Source organism: Diabrotica virgifera, chromosome 9, assembly GCF_917563875.1.
Source record: "Diabrotica virgifera virgifera chromosome 9, PGI_DIABVI_V3a".
In the NCBI taxonomy this organism is placed as follows: Eukaryota; Metazoa; Arthropoda; class Insecta; order Coleoptera; family Chrysomelidae; genus Diabrotica; species Diabrotica virgifera.
Genome location: NC_065451.1, coordinates 36,997,301 through 37,015,084, shown reverse-complemented (window position 1 = coordinate 37,015,084; position 17,784 = coordinate 36,997,301). Strand labels below are relative to the sequence as shown.

Genomic DNA, 17,784 nt, shown 5'->3' with positions numbered 1-17,784 from the left:
CCTAATTGTTTTTAAGTTAATTCCATAACCAATTACGATTTTTTTTAAAATGAAAAAAAAAATGTTTTATTTTAAACCCAATTTTTTTCAAAACTGAGCACTTTGAACCAATGAAACTTATAGATAATATAAACAATACATAAGTAAAGTAACTTGTAAAGCGGTAACGATTAATTTTATTTGAGAAGCTAATTAAGGGGCGATTTTCGCCATTTCTTTACCAAAAAATAAAAGGGACCAACAATATTTTGAGCGTAACTCACTTACTTTTAATGTTAGAAGTTTTTTTAAAAACAGAAATAAACCTCTTTTTAAACACTTTAAAAAAGTTGTAATGGATTTTCCCCGAAAAGTGCTCCGTTTTTTGGTTATTTCACAATGAAATATTCGATTTGGAATTTGACGAAGAAGAACCTACATTTCATTAGCTGCAACTCTGCTTCTACTGGGTCTGCAGACCTCACGCATACACCATGTTTTTCAATTTTTTATAAGCTATATTTTTACCAAGAATATTTTTTTCGCTAAAATACTTACTTTTTGAGTTATCTCCGAAAAACCATCCAAAAACTTTTTTTTTTTGTTAAAAATGAACACATTCACTCGCAAATAACTCGAAAAGTATTGACTTAGTAAAAAAACTCTACAAACAACAAAAGTTACTTAGAATTAGTCATTTTATCCAATTCCGGACTTATTTTGACGTATATTTTTTCACCCCCGAGAAAAAATTTTTCATCCCGTATTTTACAATTTTTGTAAAATGGAGGGGATGTAGAATTGTAAACTTTTTCTTATATAATAATCGACAATTTTAACTACCTATTCCCAAATTTTCATCCTTCCTTTATTTTTTTGGAGGTTTTCGTAAAATTTTGCGTTCGCTGATCGGGCTATAACCAGTTTATGCTAAAATATTTTTGAAATAGTGTTGGTTTAATATTGTTTTAAAGTTATTCAATTATTTAATTTTTTATAATCTTTTTTGACTGTTTTATTGTTATTGCATTGTCATTTGTAAGCAAAAATACTTTAGTCCAGTCGTCAGAAATTTTATCTCTAAGAACGAGACGAGCAAGCTGGATTTCTGGACATTGAAAATCGCCGGTTGCTTCAAGTGTTATTTCTGATAAAACGATTCATTCTATCTGCTGGGAGAATTGATATGGAGAGGATATGACATGTCGACAGTGCTTCTCATGGTGGCATAATTTGTAAGCCTTCCACCACGGGCGAAAAATTCAGTTCTTTTTCTTCACTATATTTTCTTACCTTAGCAGTGAAATCTATTTCTTTTTTTTAACCAGATCGTCTGGAAACACAAAGAATCTATGTATACCTCTTTCACTATAGTGTTTACAATGCGGGGCACATCACATTACCATTTTTATTATACAAAAGACAATGGTTCACAAAAGTTCCAGTTCCTAAACTTTGCTTGGTGAATATCACTAAAAAACTATATTTCATAGAAAGTTAAGACTTAATTATGTTGGTATGGTCTTAAAAACTATACCTAAGCAGAAAAACCTGCAGAGAAAGCAGAATTTTAACTACATAGGAATTACAAAGGCTTGAGATAGGCAAATTCTGGCTTTTCAACCTTTATTTATAAAGTGATAATAACAATATGACAGTCGTGATGTCATACTTCGACTGTCAGCCTTAAAATTTCTTCATAATTTACGATATTTAAACTACATTTATGTATTATATCAGACATGTTTTACCACTATTTATTTATTTAGATTATGGCTATATCACAGTTCTTGTATATATTGATAAAGATAATACATAATAAATTATAAATAATAATAATTAATTTTTATAAACAAAAATTTAGTTGGTATATATATTAATTCCACTCCTTAGTCGCCACTAAAAAATCGGACGGATTGCCCATTGTACGATCTGATGGGGCAATACTCCACTAAATGCTTAACTGTTTGTCTTTAAGCACCGCAATCGCAATTTGGAGAGGGTACTTTTCTCCATCTAAAAAGTGAGTCAGAGTAGCACCTACCACAGTTTGTTCTAATTCTGTTTAGTGTCGCCCAGATTCGTCTTGGTTGATTGAACCGTACAGAGTATTTATAGCAAATTTCTAATAATGTATTGATACCATCCATTCAATGGCACTACGGCCCAAATCGAGCCTTGGCCTCCTTCAACAAGCTTCTCCAATCATTTCGATTTACCGCTGTTCTTTTCCATGAACGCGTTCCCAGGAAGTTCCTGGCATCCTCATCGACTTCGTCTTCCCATCTCTTTTTAGGTCTTCCAACAGGTCTTCTTCCCTGCATTCTTGCATTTAGCAATTTTCTGGGGATTCTATTCTCATGCATGCGGACCACGTGCCCTGCCCATCGTAATCTCTGCAGTTTAGTGTATTGTGCTAGAGTTGGTTCGCTATATTGCTCGTATATTTCTCTATTATACCTAATTCGCCAGTTGTTATTTTCACTTATTGGGCCCAGTATCCTACGTAATACTTTTCTTTCAAACACATCTAATGCATTGGCAGATTTCTGTGTCACCACCCATGTTTCGCAGCCATAACTTACTATGGGCCTGATTATTGTTTTATATACCCGGAGTTTTGTTTTCCGGTGTACGTCTCGCGATTTGAATATGTGGCCCATCGCGAAATAGGCTTTATTTGCCAGCATAAGCCTTCTATTTATTTCCGGTTCTTCTTCATTGCTTGCAACCAGATCCATTCCTAAGTAGGTGAATCTATTCACATGTTCTATATCGTCAATAAAGTGTTGTTGCGCCGGTCTATTTGATCTAGTTTGTATGAGTAGTTTTGTTTCATTTGTATTTATTGCTAGCCCTACTGCTTCTGCACTCTGTTTCAACTCCACGTAGGTTTCTTCCGCTGCATTCATTGTTCTGCTCATTATGTTTATATCATCTGTGTATGCTGCTAATTGGGTAGATTTGTTTGTAAATATGTTATTTCCGCTTACCGTCAACCGTCTAATTACATATTCAAGAACAAGATTAAAAAGCGTTGGAGCCAGTCCGTCGCCTTGTTTCAGTCCTTGCGTTATCGTAAACGCATCAGTGATCTGTCCTTGAATACATACCTGTGCTTCTGTTTCTGTCATTGTCATTTGCACTAGTCGTATTAATTTTGATGGTATGCCAAATTCTTCCAATATATTAGGTAGGATTGTTCTATCTATTGAATCATAGGCTTGTTTAAAATCTACAAAGAGATTGTAAACGTCCATGTCATATTCCCATGCTTTGGCTAGTATTTGTTTAACTGTAAATAGTTGGTCAATGGTAGATCTATTTTGCCTAAACCCTGCTTGATATTCCCCGATGATTTTTTCCGTGAGAGGTTGAAGTCTTCGATTAAGGATGTTTGTGAATATTTTGTATCCCGAACAAAGTAAAGAGATGCCTCTATAATTCTGACACAACAGTTTGTCTCCTTTTTTATGAATAGGGCAGATTATACTTTTCTTCCATTGTTGGGGGATTTCTTCTTCTATCCATATCTCTCGTATTAGCTGGTACATCTGTTGTGTTAAATTCCTTCCTCCTTGCTTGAGTAGTTCTGCCGGTATTTTATCTATTCCCGGTGATTTATGGCTTTTTTGTATGTGGATTGCCGTTTGGACCTCCTCTAGCGTTAGGGGTCTAGTTAATTCATTTTCTTCTCCATCTTCCCCCAGCTCTTGTTGTCCTGCTGCTGCCTCTGTTGTTGTAATGGTGGTTGTGCCCCTTGGTTTAATACTTCCTTAAAATATGTCATCCAGGTTATCTTAATTTCGTCCATATCGCTAATGATTTCACCCTTCTTATTTTTGCAGAGGCTAGTCTTCGGTTTGTATCCCTGTCTTAAATGTTTAATAAGATGGTATGCATTACGTGTTTCGTTTTCCTTAAACTCCCTCTCTATGTTTAGTATCCGTTGGTTTTCGTACTTTCTCTTTTTCTGCCTGCACAGTTTATCTGCTCTTCGTCTTTTGTTCTCAAATTCTGTTTTTCTCTCTCTAGTACGTCTGAGTATGTAATTCTTATGTGCTTCATTTCTTTCCTGTATAGCTTGTTTGCATTCTTCATCGAACCATGTTTCTTCTCTCCGTTGTGTCTTTGTTCCTAGGACTTCTTTCGCTGTGTTTAGTATGATACTGCTTATGGTGTTCCATTGATTTTCTATTGTGGAGTCTGCTCTCATCAATGTATTGATACACTAACACATAATTAATAGTAAAATTTCATAGACTCCCTTGTTTTTGTAATTCACAAACAAATCATACACATAAGATCGTCCCCCGCGCCGTTAGAGAGTACCAGCTGACCTATAATCATGGTTTTTTTATTATTAAGTCACACACTTTAGCAATCAAAATACAAATGCAGAACCTAATTTGCTGCCTGCGGAGCAAAGGCTATTGGCTTGGTGAGGTCTTCTCCTCCCTTCTTTGAAATATCGTCGGCCTCATATGAAAAGTGCCCAAGTCCCAAAATAAGCAAAAATGAGATTTTTGCGTCATCTGATTAATATTTATGGTACGCATGCATAACAAGACAAACAAGTTCAAAAAAGTCAATAGATGTCGCTAGAACCACAAAAAAAAATTCTACCCAACTGCACGGCGTTGGGTGAATCACATGAACCTTGCCAAAGTCCATCATTGTCATTGAGGTTAGATATACTTTTGATGCGCTGCTGTATTATATCTTCAAGAAAAGTATTATAAGCTAACATATCTTCATGGAAATAGTGTAAACTGAAGGTAAGTTCAATTTGAATCATATTATTATAGTTTTTGTGTTAACTACATCTAAGCACCTAGCATTATTATCCTTAAAACCCCACATTTGTTTTTCTTGTGCGACTTAAGCATTTTTCACAGTTTATTTTTGGCGACTTTTTATGGAGGTACGCCTATTTCTTCATGATTTTCGTTATTAAATGTGCGTAACTCCAAAATTTTTCCGTATTTCAAAAATGAAAGTTGCCTAACTCCAGTTTTAAAGTAATAATATTTTAAAAATAGATATATCTTTATGAGAAGGCTGACGGACACTATTCTAAGTAACTGTGTCAAATAAGGTCAAATAAGATAAAGTTTTAAGTCAAACTTGGACTTAGGCACTTTTCATATGACGCCGACAATATGGGTGTATTGACTTGCTCGCACATCCACAGCGTTGTATTCCGTACGTCCAGATAGGTTTTATGACATTTTTGTAGACAAGGATTTTATTTTCTAGAGTCATTTTCAATTTTCTACCTACTATACTAACCAATTTAGATCTTTCATTCTTAGTTCAATTTGTTTTGGCTTCCCAAGAATATGCTCTTTCCAAATGAGTTTTGAGTTAAGCTGTATTCCTAGGTATTTGGTGCTAGAGGATTGAGAAAGTTGAATATTGTTAAGTGAAACTGGGGAACACTGGTCTCTTCTGAAGATAAAAGTCTCTTGGACTGATTTTGTTTCAATCGTTTTAATTCTCCACTTGTTTGACCACGTCTCGATTTCATTCAGTTGTATCTGTAGAATGTTAGATGCTATAATTGTATTTTCGTCTGCTGCAAAGCTGACAGCAGCATCTGCAAACGTACCAGTGGCGGTTTCATTATTATAGGGTAGATCTGCTGTGTATAGCGGGTATAATATTGGTTCAAGAACACTGCCCTGTGGGCTACCAGATTTTATAGCAAAATTATTGGAATTACCTTCATTCATTCTTGTTCGAAACTCTCTCTCATTTAGATAGAATTTTAATAGTTTCAGGTGGGCGATGGGAAGATATTTCTTGATTTTGAAAATCAGTGCTGTGTGCCAAACCTTGTCAAAGGCTTGACTAACATCTAGAAAGGCAGCTGTGTAGTACTGTTTGCTTTCCATTGCAGAATTTATGATGTGCACTATTCTGTGAACCTGCTGTATCGCTGAATTGTCTTTTCGAAATCTAACTTAGTGTCTGAGTTCAATTTTTGTAACAGTATTGATTAGTAGTAGGCTTATTGGCCTATATGAAGAAACCTCGTTTAGATATTTTCCTGATTTTGGGATTATTATTATTTCAGCGGATTTAAAGAGCCCGGACCAGTAGTTTGAGTGTAGAATGGAATTGAAGATGACAGTAATCAGAGTGATAGTCACAGCTGATACAAAAAGTGCTAACAAATATTTTTGTTCATAATTATCTCAGCTTCATCGTTTGTTTGAAACATTTTTTTCTACAACGGCGTACATATTCTTGGTAAATCGATGTTTACCGTTTTTCCATTATGGTAAGGGAGCAAAGTATGCTAAATTTGCAGTCACTCGAGCCTTAGGGGGACCTATTGCGTTGTGATTATTAGGTTCTAAATCCAAAAAAAGTTAAGTCCAATTTTCCATTTTAGTGAAGACTTTCCACTCTTTGATTAAATTTTCCATCTTCAGCAATCGTTTTTTCCGATTATAGCGCCATCTATCCACAATTCGAAATAATGTCTCGAATAAAAGTTGCTTATTTTTACGCAAAGAATCCAAATCTGCAATAATAATTTGGGGGTCCTATTTAATATTTTAAAGTAACCCCCACCCCACCTCCGTCGGGTATCGTGTTTGGTACCATTCGATAGATTTTTCAAAAACATTTTGAAAGTGTATTTGGCAGTTTTTCGATCTGATGTTCATTTTGCGAAATATCGCGGGGCTTGTATTTAAAATTTTAAATTTACCCCCCACCCACTCCGTGGGTGGAGGGTCATGTTTAGTACCATTCGATAGATTTTTGAAAAATATTGAAGACGTAATTTTTAGTTTTTTGATCTGTCGTTCATTTCGCGAAATATTCGCTTTTTCTTTTTTTTGTGGAACTTTTTGACTCTCCCATTTCCTTACGCCCCGCTCAAATGGTCAGATTTTTGAAACATACACTCTTTTGCATGTACTTAACTTACCTTATCTTAATCTGACAATTTCGATCATTTTTAAGGATAGTCCGACTATAACGGACTTCCCTGTCTTAAGAGCCAATACATATATATAGTAGAGGTACATCTGCAGGGTACCAGGTTTCTCCCCTTTAGATAATCTGACGCGCTCGAGTAATTGCAAAAATCCCCTCTTGGGCTCCCCTGTCATTAGGTGATGTAGTCAAGGAAATGAAGCATTTTGGCTCGCAATTTTTTCGTCCAGCATGGATTTACTTGAAATTTTCGTAGAAGGTAGGAAATAGTCCAAGAATCATTTTCTATATCATGCCGCTGTACGCTAAAGCCTTGGGGGTGGTTGCCACCCCATCTCGGGGCGGGAATTTTTTATTTCATTGTAGCCATGTAAATCGCTGTAAAAAGTAATTCTAAGAAAAAAATGTTTAATACATTTTCTTCGTAAAACTAATATTTTTATTAGTTAGTTAGCGCTTGAAAGTAACAGTTTTTCGACGAAAAAATCGACTTAGAGGGTTTTTTGAGAATACGTCGAAAAATACGCATGTAGTCAAAAAACTATACATACCAAAATTGTATCTTTTAGTAACACAAACCAAATTCTTTTTTTGGAATATATTTAAGGCCAATACAAACCGAGATACGGCATGCTAGAAGTTACCTTTTTTCGTCAAATGCATAATTTGAAATATTCAAAGCCAAATAACGGAAAAACTTTGCAATTTTAGAGGAAAACTTAAATAATCTGTTTTCAAGTATAGACCTTTCAAAAAATAATACTAAAAAGTTTCTAGCCTGAAAACTAAGCGACTTATGATCAAAAAAAGTCGGTGCCTGCTTTTCTTTATGAAAAAATCAGTGAAAACAACCCCCTAACTACCCTCCTAATTAAAAATTGGTCTTCACCTTTTCGTAATTGCTTTTATATTTGTATTATCAATACACCCAAGAAGTTTAACCTATTTAAAAGGACGAATTTTAGAAAAATTGGAGTTTAAAGAAAAATTAATTTTTTGCAATTTTCCATATTTCACCATTTACTTCAAAATTCCTCCGAAAATACTAGAGATAAGAAAAAAATAATGGACTACTAAATTATAGCTTTTTTAATAGCTAAAATTCCCTTGTGCATAGATTTTGATTTCAGTGAACAGTTAGCGAGATATACGTAGCTGTTTAAAACCTCTATTTACGAGCAAACACCCCCTTATTCGAGCCCTTTAAACCCACCCCAATTAAAAACTAAGAAATCTTATGGTATTTAGTTTACACAGTCTTATAACTCTTCAAAAATCCTACAGAATCATTTTTGAAAAAACTGTTTATCGACAAAAATGAAGGAGCTATATTTATAAAACGATTTTTTTTTCGAAAAATTCGAATAGTCCGCTTGTGGATAATTTTCAATTAATGTATAATACCACATAACAGAACCGGTTCGCATACTGGAAGATAACTAAAAAACTATTTGTATTTGTATTTGTACATATTTGTAAATTCGTATTTTTGTGTAAATAAATGTTTTTGTAATTCTTTAATTCTACTTCTTTTTTTCTGTATAGGTCTATTAAATTATCTACTTATAAAAATTGTAATGTTATTAAGGGTGATTTTTAACGGTTGAAATATTATGATATTATATCTTAAAGTATAAAACAATCATTACTTAATCAATCAAAACCAAATTTTACTCATATTAAAGTTTATAATGTTTTTATATGATTTTTGGCAATAAGGGCTAGTTTACACCCCTAAAAATAATCAATGCCCTTAAGCATGATATAGAATATGAAGTACAGGATGAGATGATTCTAATACCAAATTTTTATGTAAATCGATGCAAGCCGAAATTATTCTTTTAAAATATGTAAATTTTTTATATATAGCTCCAAAAAGGGTGGTTTTAAGGGTTAAAATATTATGATAGTATATATTATAGCACAAAACATTCATTATGTAACTAATAAGAACCAAATGTTGACGATATTAAAGTTTAAAATGTTATTTTATAATTTTTTACAATTAGGGGTAGTTCTCACTCTTAAAAAGCCAAAAGCGTACAACGGCTCAATATAGAAAATGAACTGGAGGGTGTGAAAAGCCTAATCCCAAATTTTTGTACAAATCGATGCTGGACGAAAAAATTTCGAGGTTTTGCCATTTTTTCAGTTTCATTTCCTCGACTAATGGGTTTTAGGGGTAAGACCAGAAGTAGGGTGGCAAACATTTTTGCATCTTTTTTGGGGCCCAAGAATTGACATCTACACAAAATCCAGCTCGTTCGTCGCATTTTTAGAAATATATGTAGTTCTGAAGACTGGACTAAATGACATATAAACGATTAGTTTTTCAGTTGAGAGTCTATAGTCTATATTTATTCACCTTGTTTTTAAATTTGGGTTGACCTGTTTTTGTTAACTATTTTCGATGTGACGTTTGTGGGATATTGTCAAGAATGTACTGTCATAAATTAAAAACTAATGGTTTTTAAAACGTTTATTTATTGAAATTCTATGATCCAAAAAATATATTATTATTTTACAATTTTACCTTAATTATTGTTAGTAGTGCAACACGTTATGGCAGATGCAAGTTCCAAGTAAGTCTACTATAAAATTTATTACAATAATAATCAGACAGATAAATAATTTATGCCCTTTATTTGATCTTTGGCTTTTGGTGTGTTTGTAAATAACAATTTTGTGTTAATATATCACCTATGCATTTGAGATTCTTTCCATTACAGTCACATTTATCACATTATTTTGACTTTTATTTATAACTTCAGTCATATCTTTTTCAATCTATAATTTTACAATTTAGCTGTATGAATTGTTTATCATTTGTGTGTTTTGCTACTTCGCTCATCCTGTTCTAGAATGTAGCAACACAAAATATCAAAATTTTACAGGAGGGCGAAAACAAAATATTTGCTTTGATTATGTTCTAATATATTTTTATTTTACTTAGTATACATTTAGTATCAATGTTTTACCTGTTACAATTGGGCTAGAGTAAGATGAGAAAAATATTTGTTAACAGAAAATAACAATAACAACTAAAATCTACATTTTTTTTCTCCAAAGAAACAAACCATATTGGTGCTATATTATCGCTTTTTTAATTTTAATACTTTTTTTAAACGTTTTTCACCGCAAACTAGTGCAGCTATTGTCACAAGTTAGAATTATATTGTTTGTACCGGACCGCTTATTTACGTTTCCGTGTTCATTTCAAGATAGGGTAGTTTTGAAATATGCACGGAAACGGCGGAGCATATTTGCTTTCAAACACGTGTGCATTTTAAGACGTTTAATTTTTATTTGCGCACTGGTTTGTAAATTAACTTAACGCGTGAAATTATCAGAAATACGTATTAAAATGTCACGGTATTTTTTATTCAATTTGAACTGTTCATCGCAAATAGCTCCTATCTGCAGAATAACAAATTATCATTCGTTGGATCTGTGGATACAAAACAATTGTGTTACCAAAGTTTCCTTCTTTTTTTCTTTATAAATTTTCAAAAGACACAAAGTACATAGTACCAAAATATCCTGTCTTAAAGTATTCGCAGTGTGCAACTACTTGGAAGGGGAAACAAGAAACGACCCTGCGCGAGTCGCGGAGAAATATTGCAACTATCTTAAATAATTCATATTGTCAATTGAAATTGTCAAATTGACGTATATTTCATACCTTCTGTCAATGAAGCAGAAAAATTATATATTGCTCCACAATATTGATATGATATGCAATTATTATATAAAGGTAAATTTAATTAATTTTATTTTGCTTGCAGTACTGCATTTTAATAACTAATTTTATTTACTACATACAATTGTTGACGTTTTCATAACATAACCTGAATCTTATTTTTTCTTCTTATTATTTTTTTGGACTATGGCCTTGACAATTATCCAGTAACCAGGACTAATATAATTGGCCAATATAATTAAAAGTTCGAATTTTAGTATAGAGCGTAGAAATAGGGGTCGCTTTGCCGAACTTGCACGGTCCCAATACTATTCTGATTCTTATACATTTTTTCGTAATGCCCAATAATACTTTAGTTAGTGATGAGCAAAACAAGAACAATACCAAGACCAGGCTAGTCTTGTTCTTGGTCTTGCTGCAAGAGTCTTGCTGCAAGAGTCTTGCTGGTCTTGCTTTTTTGATAGTAATAATTTGAACCAAACAATTTCGAATAAAATATACATTGAAATAAATAAAGATGTGAAGAATGAAACTATATTTTTTGCTTTAAAATTTTAAAAGAATGTAGAATGTAGTTTCAAACGGATACCAATTTTAACATTATACATTCACCTAATAATTATTATTATTTTATTAAAAAGTATATACATTTCAAATATAAAGGTTTATTTTCAAATTTCGATTTTAAGTTGAATTGAGACACAACCTGCTTTTTATACATTCAATAGCATATGATATAAAAGAAAAAAAAAAGTGAAAAAAAGAAGAAAAAAGAAAAAGTTATTAGTTATGTTTTATTTTACTTGGAGGAAATACGCGCTTCATTTAATTATACATACTTACATATATACAAGGCAAAAACAAAACTGTGTTTTCATGTGGAAAAAAATTTTTAAAAACATTCAATTTTAACCAGATATAAAATTCCTATTGAAATGATTTATCGAACGTGAACACTGATTTCTCATTAAATAATAATTTATTTTCAGTTCATATAAACGTTTAACTTATAAAATTTGTACACATACTTAGCAAACATTCTGCATATACAGGGTGGCTGTATAGTGTGACAAAGCCCGATATCGCGGAAATTGCATAATAGAGAATAACTGAAAATAGAAAAATTTAAAAAAATCATTTTCCGAAGAATCCAGTATCACTCAAAACAATTTCATTATTTTTAGCTTTTAAGTTCCAATTAGAAACAAATATGGCGGAAAATCTATTATACTGGAAACTGTTGAACTGTCATAGGAATTATTTTATTTCTGTTTCTACATAATATGTACGCTGTGGGCTCGTACGTAGAGGGGATATTTATAAATTCGCGAGCGCCAGTAGTGACAAGTCTGTAAACGTTTACTGGAAATTTGACATAAATGTCAGTGATTAATTTAAAATTAAAATTAAAAACATTAATTAAAAGAAATATTAGTTGACCAAAGCTGTGGTATATATTTTTACCTTAAATATACTTACGTTTTAAATACTGAATTTACGTTTTTTTAATGTTCCGAAATATGTAATTATAAATTAATCTATTAATCTTAGCGCCATCTACACGATAATTATGAAAGTATCCGAAGTAAGAAATTAATATTTCATCAATAGAACGTCAAAATGATTAGCAGAATCTGAAAAAAATCTATTAGAATTTAATTACTTTTTAGCGTTGTAAATATTAAGCGATAACAATTAAATAATAAATTTAAAAATTACCGGTGAAAGTTGAATTAGCAATCCGCTAGGAGCGACACCAGCGAATACGGTTTTTTAAATGTCATTTTTGGGTACTGCAGAAACGACGTCATCAGTATTCTTTTCATAAAATGTGTTCTTATACGACAGTCTAATACGGAGCATTTTTTTTTAATTCCATTGTGCTCCCCTTTTTTTGACGTTCGATTGCTTTTTTTATTATTTGAGTGGCCTGCTTGCGTTAAATACCTTGTACTTACTGTTGTAAGATTATAAGATAACGCTAGAAAAGTTAGAAGATGAATGTTAAAACCAATTTACCTTAATCTGTTTTACTACCGATCAAAGTTTATATCAAAAGTGTTGATCTTTAGCTTAAAATATTATGTATTTTAAAAATTCGATATTGTTTAAGGTCTATTACAGTGTCAGTATATATTATTGAACTAAAAAAAATAAAGTTAAATAATAAAAAGCCAATTTTGCAAAAAAGTGCAAAGAGTCTTGCAGGTTGGTCTTGGTCTTGCGTAGTCTTGCAAGGTTCGGTCTTAGTCTTGGTCTTGGTCTTGAATACCTGGTCTTGGTCTTGGTCTTGCAAACCAAAAGGCGGTCTTGGTCTTGATATTGGTCTTGGTCTTGCTGCAAGACCAATACCAAGACTGCAAGACCAAGACCAGTCTCGCTCAACACTAACTTTAGTGTTCTAAAAAACATATTTTCGTTTCAGCTGAAAAATTATTGTTCGGCAAACATATTTCAGTTTCAGCTGAATAATGATTTTTCAGTTGAAACTAAAATATGTTTTTAATTTACCGATTCTCTGTGTTACTTGTTGTAGTTGTTATAGTGTTATAGCATAACTCTGGGTTCTGCATAGTAGTCTGTTATGAGAACAATGTAATCGACATCTATGATGATTACGTTATTTCCATCGATGTTAATACCCTTTGTGTCCCAATCTAATCATTTAAATGTGTAGGTACTCCATGGCTGCTATAAATAGTTTTGGCGACAAAGTATGGCCCCGTCGCATTTCTGCCTAGTATTTTTCTTCTCCGTTATGCAATGAATGTTTACAGATATCTAATTTTCGTATATCTTTCGAGTAATATCTGCATTCCTGTTATCTGTTCGGTAGGTATTCTGATCTCAAATTATCCATTGGTACCTAATGTTTGTTTTTTAACCAAGAGGAGTGATTCAAATTTACCGCGCCGTAATGCTTCTTTCTAATTGGTCCAACCGCAGGCAAGTTTACTCCACTGTTATTAAATTTTGACACTAACGACATTTATGAAATTTTGACACTTCTGTCATTTTATAGGTTAATTAAGTATATCGGCGTTTTTTTTGTGTTTTCTGCATTATTCCTTTAATTTTTGGATTTTTAGGCCCGGTTTTTCAGTGAGCGGTTAAAATTTTGGTTAGCCAACCTAGTTTAAATTTTAACCAATATTTTAACGCTCATAGCGTTTTTCAGTGGTTTTAATCAAGTTAAGAAAATCTCGGTTAGCTAACCACCTTTTTTCTTCTGTTGACAGCAGTAACTGTACGTGCGCATGTGCAATTCGAGAAATAATGATCAATTTGACAGAAAAATAAATAAAAGATAATTTCATAACCAAATTAAAAAAATTATTAATGCAATGCAATATCAAGTTCGGAATCTTTGTTTAGTTCATAACGTCTACCTCGGTTTCATAACAGAAGAGAATTAGGATTACTGGGACGATTTCATAGGCGTAACCGGAGTGGTTTGGGGGGTTTTAACCCCCCCCCCATTGGGATGCACTTTGAGCTCTATACGCTTAACACCATAGCCCTCAGGGTTCCAGTAGTTGTAACCCCCCCTTTCAGGTAGTTGAAACCCCCCTTAAGATCATCCTGGTTACGCATATGGACGATTTAGACTTTTGTTCCGATTTTGTTTGTCAAAGACCACGGTCTTATAACTATTTGAACAGATTGACCAGTAAATAAGAAGTCAGACTCTTTGGTAAATAATTAAGTATTTTGCTGTGTAGACAAATATAAAATAATCTTTTAAAATATTACTAGGAATCATGCATTAAATCCTGTTACAGTAAGTATAAACATAGGTACCTGTTACAGTTATATTTAAATATATTTCCTTATAATTCCTTCATATATAATAACGATAATAATTTATAATTTCAATAATAATAATTTCCTTATACCTAATAATAAGGAGGTATTAGAATACTTCCTGCGATGAAAGAAAACATATAGTCCAGAAAGCCACTGCGCATCCGCTAGTAAAAATATTCTAATTCGGATTTTTTGCACAATCTTACTCAAAAAGGACTCCTTTTAACAAATTTGCATGTTGCCAGGACCAAAAGGTAGTCAAAAATTTTTTAAACGTTTTTTTTTTGTTTTTTTCCTAAAATTATTATTTTTGCATGGAAAAAAGTTTTTTTAGGTTTTTTGGATCATTCCAAACAGAAAAGGTCTTTAGTAACTTTTCTCTAAAAATGATAGTTTTTGACATATAAGCGATTAAAAATTGAAAAATTGCGAAATCGGCCATTTTAACCCTCAAAAACTATGTGAAAAACTGAAAATTTGAATGTTGCCAAGGTAGGTAGATATTCTTTAAACATCGATTGATGAAATCCCGAAGAGTTTCTTGCAATACAATATTCAAAACTCCTTTGTTTTTTAATTGCTAATCAAGCGTGCGCGACACTATTTTCCACCGACAATGTGGTGCAAATGAAAGGAATAAATTCGTTATTTCGTAAACTGGCGACTTTAAGGAAAAATCCCGAAACAGGTCGATTTTTATTTTTAAGTTATGATATTGCGGCATATATGGTATACTAGTGACGTCATCGGTCTGGGTGTGATGACGTAATCGATGATTTTTTTAAATGAGAATAGGGGTCGTGTGGTAGCTCATTTGAAAGGTTCTTCAATTCTCTATTCAGTAATGTAAACATTTACATAATTATTTATACAGGGTGTCCTTCTACTTCTTTTTTTGTCAAATAATTTAATTTAATAAAAATTTTTTGGACACCCTGTATAAATAATTATGTAAATGTTTATATTACTGAATAGAGAATTGAAGAACCTTTCAAATGAACTGACACATGACCCCTATTCTCATTTTAAAAAATCATTGATTACGTCATCACGTCCAGATGGATGACGTCACTAGTATACCATATATGCCACAATATCATAACTTAAAAATAAAAATCGACCGTTTCGGGATTTTTTCTTAGTCACCGGTTTACGAAATAACGAATTTATTCCTTTCATTTGCACCATACTGTCGGTGGAAAATTGTGTCGCGCACACTTGATTAGCAATTAAAAAACAAAGGAGTTTTGAATATTGTATTGCAAAAAACTCTTCGGGATTTCATCAATCGATGTTTAAAGAATATCTACCTACCTTGGCAACATTCAAATTTTCAGTTTTTCACATAGTTCTTGAGGGTTAAAAATGGCCGATTTCGCAATTTTTCAATTTTTAATCGCTTATATGTCAAAAACTATAATTTTTAGAGAAAAGTCACTAAAGACCTTTTCTGTTTGGAATGATCCAAAAAACCCAAAAAAAGGTTTTTCCATGTAAAAAAAAATAATTTTAGGATAAAAACAAAAAAAAAAACGTTTAAAAAATTTTTGATTACCTGTTGGTCCTGGCAACATGAAAATTTGTTAAAAGGAGTCCTTTTTGAGTAAGATTGTGCAAAATATCCGAATTAGAATATTTTTCCTAGCTGATGCGCAGTGGCTTTCTGGACTAATAACAAAATAACATAACCCAACACCCAACTAATCCCTTCTGTCAGGCAGGTACTCAAAAAAATAAACATGATGCATTCACTGCACCAATGCGTAAGCGTAACCGCAAAATTCGGAGTTAAACCATCTAACGAGGATCGGTTAAAATCGTGGTTAACTTAAACGAGTTTAAGCTCTAACCTAGTACTGAAAATCTGATTAAACATGAATATTTCGGTGACCAAAAAATAAATAGGTTAACCCAGCACTGAAAAACCGGCCCTTGGGCCCTTAGTCTACTTTTATATATAAAAACATTTGTTGTTTTTAGAATTGTTTAGCGATGTGTTAGTATAATATAATATGTATGGATTATCATATGGATATGATCAACGAAAATAGAAGATTAATTTGGTGATTTTTCTAGTAACTTTCTTGGGTGTGAATCTGTCTTTTTAGTTTACTCCTCTTGGTTAAAATATCAAAATAGGTACAAAATAGGTACAAACCTAACTTATCTAATTACAAACTTACTTAACTCTTTATTATTTTTTAGGGCTAAAAAGGATGACCCTGATGAAGAATACGATCCATACTTGCATAGAAATCTTCCCAATCCGAACAAGTAAGTTTAGACCAAAACCTGTTTCTTCCTAAATACTTATATCTTAGTGTATTGTGTTACTATATAACAATAATAATGTAATTACTCAAACAGTAGAAGACAACAAATATTTAAAGATAATGAAAATAAAGCAAAAAAGAAATAATTAGAAGTAGACCAGGGCGGATCTGTTTTGAGGTGGATGTGAGAGGTGGCATTCGGATTTTTGCAGATAAAGTTAGGTGACAACTTCAATAATTATATGTAATTGACTTATGCTCCTTCTCAAATATGGCCGGAACGTTAAGGTGATACAGTAGCGATCAACAGGTAGTCAAAACGCGTTCCAAGATTGCGGCTGTAATTTTGAATATTTTTTCGAGATATTTGGCACACGCATTCGTAATATAATAAAGACTGGCGGTACAGAGCCTAATTTGAAAAATATATTAATATGTGAAAATTACTCTGTAATTAAATACAATATTAAAAAAACGAGCCTGTACCGCCATTAAGAAGAACAAAAAGATACACTTTCTTCAAATAAATTTTTATCCGATGCCTAGATTTTGTGTCATTTTGGAACTACTAACGAAATAAAAAATTTTAGTAGTTCCAAAATGACACAAAATCTAGGCATCGGATAAAAAAGTTTATTTGAAGAAAGTTTATTTTTTTGTTCTTCTTAATGGAGGTACAGGCTCGTTTTTTTAATATTGTATTTAATTACAGAGTAATTTCCACATAATAATATATTTTTCAAATTGGGCTCTGTACCGCCATTCTTTATTATATTACGAATACGTGTGCCAAATATCTCGAATAAATATTCAAAATTACAGCCGCAATCTTGGAACGCGTTTTCGCTACCTGTTGATCGCTACTGTTTCCTCTTAATAAAAAAATTTAAATATTTAAAAATTTTGAAAAATATTGAATTTTTTCTACTGTCTTTGCTCATAACTTTAAAACGATTCATTTTGAAACAAAGTTGCAAGGAAATAAAACAAAGATAATTAAATTTTGTATGATATCTGACTGGTTAAAAATGTCTTAAATCATTACCCCTTCTGTAAATAAATACAAAATAACGG

The 17,784-nt window shown here is 32.3% G+C and overlaps 1 protein-coding gene across 7 annotated transcripts in view; it reads left to right on the top strand.

The window, feature by feature from the left end:
• Positions 1-17,784, top strand: part of LOC114340562 (proton-coupled amino acid transporter-like protein CG1139) — a 212,350-nt gene that overhangs the window by 120,851 nt on the left and 73,715 nt on the right. For 2 of the 7 annotated variants that reach the window (XM_028291321.2, XM_028291322.2), the window contains exons 1-2: positions 9,308-9,512; positions 16,643-16,711. In XM_028291321.2, coding sequence (XP_028147122.1) covers positions 9,493-9,512; positions 16,643-16,711 — 89 coding nt within the window. In that variant the 5' untranslated portion in view covers positions 9,308-9,492. Of the gene's footprint in view, positions 1-9,307; positions 9,513-10,594; positions 10,685-16,642; positions 16,712-17,784 lie in introns of those variants that run through there. The other 5 variants (XM_050661956.1, XM_050661955.1, XM_050661957.1 and 2 more) reach the window with 4 other exon arrangements.